General features: G+C 36.3%; 1 protein-coding gene across 1 annotated transcript; it reads left to right on the top strand.

Annotated features, from left to right (window-relative positions):
* The first annotated feature begins 2,670 nt into the window (after positions 1-2,670).
* LOC114424081 lies at positions 2,671-5,055 on the top strand. The gene is made up of 5 exons (XM_028390949.1): positions 2,671-3,495; positions 3,582-3,742; positions 3,855-4,165; positions 4,466-4,707; positions 4,840-5,055. The coding sequence occupies exons 1-5, from the start codon at positions 2,671-2,673 to the stop codon at positions 5,053-5,055; spliced, it is 1,755 nt and encodes a 584-aa protein (XP_028246750.1).
* Positions 5,056-5,590: the final 535 nt, after the last annotated feature.

Below are 5,590 nucleotides of genomic sequence, written 5' to 3'. Positions count from 1 at the left end.
ACTGGGTGGTATTGCAGGTGGTGCCTATGTCCGACAGTAGTAGACCTGTAGTGGAGATGAAGTAGGAGCAACAATTGGTGTTGGAACAACAAGTGGAACCTCCAAAGGAACATTTTAAATGGTGGAGGAAAATAAAGGAGTAGCCTAAAAAAAGTAACATTAGTAGAGATGAGATACCACTAAATTTGAGGAAAGTAGCATTGGTAACCTTTCTAGAGGCGAGAGTAACCCATAAATAAAAATGATTATAATCCTAAGAAAAAGGCAAAAAAAAAAAAGAAAAGGAACCATAAAGCTCTGATACCATATAAAGTGGGTTTCTCTAATTGTGTGTTTCTATCACACAAATGATCCTTTATTTATAGTGAGATTGGTTTACAATATATGGAAACATAATATTCCCTAATAATGATTATAATCCCTTATAATCAGCTATAGATATTTCCTAATTACAAATCATATCTTTAATAATAACTACACATCAAGATGTTTCTTTCTTATACTTTAGGAGGAAGCAGTAGATGAGAGCAACCCAAAGGTTGCCTAACACAGTTACACTAGTTGATATTAATAATGTTTCAATTTTAACCAGAGAGGCAATAAATGCAAAGACAACTGACCTTGTGGCAGCAACTACGTGAAAAAAATTCATGCACGAAGACAAATATGATGGTGGAAACAAATACATACCCAACATCAACAAGTGATAAACTTAAACCAGGGACCTGCATAAAAGGAAATTCTTAAGAGCATGACAAAAAAAGATTATTCAAATTTTCCATGTGGTCATTTTGTTATTGAAATATATTTTCTTGTATTTATTATTCCTTTCAAAAGAACAAATAACAAATTAATTTAAATTTGCAAAGAAGAAGAAATGAAGTTGCCAACCAAAGGAGGGAAGCCAAATAGCAAGGGTGATAGAGGACTATCTGAGGATGAAGAGTTTGGCTTAGGTGGGCTCAACATGGATGGACCAATCACTTGAGCAAGTTGTAAGAGATTTCAAGAAGAGCTTGGCGAGAGACTAAATTCTCTCATGGAGGAAAAAGAAGAAGAAGCGAAGCTCATTTATTTTAGCCAACTTTTAGAATAAGATTTATTTTTGTTTTTAATTATATTTTTAGGCTTATTTTTGGACTTGTAGTGGGCTGCTACCTTTTTATATATTTTTTAAGTCTTTTAATTATTAGATTAGTTATTGGGCCTTGGGCATAATTTAGGACTATTAGTATGAGTTATAAATAGACTCCTTAAAACACTTTGTTGGCAATTTTTTATGAAATTTTAGATTAGACACAATTAAGAGAGTGTCTCTCTTGGTTCTTGTGTGAAACCTTAGGTTCTTATCAAAGAATTCTATTCTTTGTGGCGAATCATCCTCAACTTATCAATCAAGATTGTGGCATTGTTCTTTCCATCTCCTTCTCTAATTCCATTTTTTCCTTTTATTTTCCCCCAATTTCATAGAGCCTCGAATTGGTTCCCTAGTTTGTTGATGCTTAAAATTGGATCCGCAAATCAGGTTCCATCAATTGGTATCAGAGCTTTGGTTCTTGAAATCAGGTGTTATCTATCCTTTGTGTTTTTTGTTTCATGTGTGTTTCTTCCTTTGTTTGTTCTGTCATTTTTTTTGTTTAACTCTATATTATTATTTTATCTTCCTTTGTTTTACTTCTGAGTCTATCTTTCTTTTTTGAACTATATATAGTATCAATATCTTTTTATCTTCTTTCATTTTTTTTAAAAATATAGTGATAGAAAGAAAGATAGACTCATAGATTTGGAGGCAAAATTCTGTTACAGTCTAGATTTGGATTTTCTCAATCACATATTTGCATTCAAATTTGAATTGTGTGCCAAAAAAAAGTGCAGAGTTAAAAAAATGAAAAAAAATGCAAAAAAACAAAAACAAAATCTGCATTCAGAGTCTTTCTTGTTTTTTACATACTTCTATTTCAAAAAAAAAATTGCGTCTTGTGGGTTATTTACATCTAGCATAGTTCAATTCTTGGGCAATTCTTTTATTCATTTTGGAGTCTTTTAGTTTGTCTTCCTTGGCATTCCTTTTTAGTATTCCTTTCATTATTTTTGTTTGTCTTTAAAATTCCTTAGTTTTGTCTTAGAGTATTTCTTTTCTTGGCTTCTTGAGTTGAGTTTTGATTTGTGACATATTTCACATTGAATACTTCTTGATTTTGAGCTTGAAGGTTCTGCATAAGAACTGAAAAGAAGCAAGAGTGGTAAAAGGAAAAAGTGCATATTATAAAAGAAAAAGCCTTGAAAGAGTGATACACAAGTGAACTTGAGTGAAACACTAAATTGAGTGGTGAGGTCCTATTCTATTTTTTACTTGTGAACTAACTTTGCTTGTAGGTATGACTTCTACAAGTGGAGTTGCTACTCCACCATCTCCAAAAAGCACAAGGCTCAAGGTGGAGATGATTAAACTTGGTGATCAAATGAGAAGAATGAGTTATGAAGATAAAGGATGGAGAGAATGAGAAAGGAGAATGAGGAGAGTTTGGGAAGAATACACAAGAGTAGTGAAAGCTTTAAGTGTGAGGATTATAAATAGGACAAATAGTCAAGAGATGATTAAACTTGGTGATCAAATGAGAAGAATGAGTTATGAAGATAAAGAAAGGATGGAGAGAATGAGAAAGGAGAATGAGGAGAGTTTGGGAAGAATACAAAGGAGTAGTGAAAGCTTTAAGTGTGAGGATTGAAAATATAGAACGAAGAAGAGAAGATAGATCATCTAAGTCTTCTCATGGAGAAGATGAGGGGTATGAAGAAGATGAAGAAGGAAGGAGGAATGAGAGGTATAAGGGGAGAAGAAATCATAGAAGATATGGAGGTAGACAAAGAGAGGAAGGGATTGAGGGAGTGAAGGTGAACATCTCTACTTTTAAAGGGACTTATGATCTAGAAGTGTATCTTGAGTGGGAGATGCAGGTTGAGCAAGTCTTTGCTTGCTACAACTACAATGAAGAGAAAAAGATCAAATTGGTCTCCCTAGAGTTTGAGGGATATGCCTTAGTGTGGTGGAATCTAGTGAGGAGTGATGTTGAGAGGATGAAAAGGCCTTTGATTAATACTTGGCAAGACATGAAGAGAGTTTTGAGAGAGAGATTTATGCCTTCCTATTATGGGAGAGACCTTCACAACAAGCTCCAAAGACTAATTAAAGGAAATAGAAGTGTGGATGAGTATTACAAAGAGATGGAGATTTCCTTGATTAGGGCTCAAATTGAGGAGTCTCAAGAGGCCACCATGGCAAGGTTTTTGCATGGTCTCAATAGGGAGATCCAAGACATTGTAGAGTTTCACTATTATGCCTCTTTGGAGGATCGCATTCATCCAGATATCAAGGTGGAGCAGCAATTAAAGAGGAAGCAAACATACAGGAAGTCCCCCTATGGCTCTTCAACTTGGAAAAATAAGGAAACATTCAAGAAAAAGGAAGGATCTTCATTCAAATTTCATGAAAAGGTGCTACCTTTGGTAAAAATAATTCTAACCCTACTCCCACTTCTTCAAAGGCGAGTTTTATTAAATGTTTTAAGTGTTTGGGAAAGGGTCATATTGCCTCCCAATGTCCTAACAAAAGGACTATGGTTGTGTTGGGTAATAGGGATATCACTAGTGCATCTTCTTCTAGCTCTTCTAGTTCTTCTAGTGAGAGTGAAGGTGAATGTGATGTACAACCCCCAGAAGGTGACCTTTTGATGGTTAGGAGGTTAATGAGGGAGTGTGTGTAAGGATAGAGATGAAACTCAAAGGGAGAACATTTTTCATACTAGGTGCGTGGTCATGGGGAAAATATAATCTTTGATTATTGATGGGGGCAGTTGCACTAATGTAGCTTGCCAAAGATTGATTGAAAAGCTTGCTTTGAAAACTTCCATTCACCCTAGGCCTTACAAGCTACAATGGTCGAGTGAGAATGGAGAGCTAATTGTAGATAGACAAGTTTTGATATGCTTCTCCATTGGAAAATATGTTGATGAGATACTATTTGATGTAGTCCCTATGGAGGCTAGCCATCTCTTACTTGGAAGGCTTTGGCAGTATGATAGGGATGCTGTCCACAATGGTGTCACAAACAAATTTTCATTTGTACATAAAGGGCAAAAGGTTACCCTTAAACCTTTGTCTCCAAGTGAGGTTTGTGAGGATCAAATAAAAATGAGAGTGAAAAGAGAACAAGAGAGAAAAGAAGAGAAAAATAAAATTGATGAAAAGAGAGAGAAACAAGAAAGGAGAGAAAAGAAAGAAAATAGTGGAGGTAAAAAAAGGAGTGAAACTGAAAAAATAAAAGAAGAAAATCAAGAGAGAAAAATACAGAGCTTGTTCATGAGAAAAAAAGAGGTGAAGAGAGTGATGCTAGCTAGGCAACCTATGTATTTACTAATGCCTTATGATTATTGTTTGTCTTCTATTGCTAGTTCTTTGCTTATAGGTTTGGAAGAATTATTGAAGGAGTTTGGGGATGTCTTTCCCAAAGACACCATTCATGGGTTACCTCCTTTGAGAGGGATAGAGCACCAAATTGAACTTATTCCAAGAGCTTCCTTACCAAATAAGCCAACATATAGAAGCAATCTGGATGAGACAAAAGAGATCCAAAGGCAAGTGGAGAGCTTGATGGAAAAAGGATGGGTGAGAGAAATCTTGAGCCCATGTGCTATGCCCGTCATCCTGGTAAATCAAACTCTATCTCATCTTCTAAGATATGTGGTAGGTAAGATTTTGAAAGCTTGGGAGGAATGCCTATCCCATGTTGAATGTTCTTATAATAGGGTAGTAAATTCTACTACTTATTCTCTTTTTGAGGTAGTTTACGGTTCTAGTCCATTGCCCCCTCTTAATTTGTTATCTTTGCCTAACACTTATGCTATGATGAATATGGATGGGCTTTCTAAAGCTAATTTTGTTAAGAGTTTGCATGAGAAGGGGAAAGCACAAATTGATAAAAAGATTGAACAATATGTGTCATACCCTAATTTCGTCTGGGGATCATCTGTTTGTTGGGGTGCGACCCTTGGTTGACCACTTCGAGGTACTTAACACCCATTGTTAGGCAATCCGTGAAGTTCTGCGACATGTCGGGAGTTGAAAGGACGTGTTAAGGCGCAATCCGTAAAGTTCCGTAACATTCCGGAAGCCAAAGAAGGGATGATTGCATAATCCGTAAGGTTTCGTGACATTACGGAAAGAAAACAAGTATCGTTACATAATTTGTAAAGTTTCGTAACGTTACGAAAAAAGAATCAGCAAAAAAAAAAGGATAGGGGTTGTATTTAGTAAATAGGGGGGTACAAATAGCAATCAGGCCCACTTGGGCCTTCTAGGATCTTCCAACAGAAGGCGGTGCCTTCTGGTGGATGCATCTCAGCTTGCCTGGGCGAGCTGGGCGGCAACCACCACCCTCTTTCCCCCTATAAATAGGGGGAGGAGGGCAGAACAAAAATGTTCAACCCTCCTGGTATCTGAGAATCACATAAAATTAATGAGAAAAATTGTTTCCGTGAAGAAAATCCAAGCCGAGGCGCTTCTGTAACGCTTCCGAGACATTTCCGTGGGC

Source organism: Glycine soja, chromosome 8 (genome assembly GCF_004193775.1).
Source record: "Glycine soja cultivar W05 chromosome 8, ASM419377v2, whole genome shotgun sequence".
NCBI classification, from domain to species: domain Eukaryota; kingdom Viridiplantae; phylum Streptophyta; class Magnoliopsida; order Fabales; family Fabaceae; genus Glycine; species Glycine soja.
This window is presented reverse-complemented; position numbering and strand designations above follow the sequence as displayed.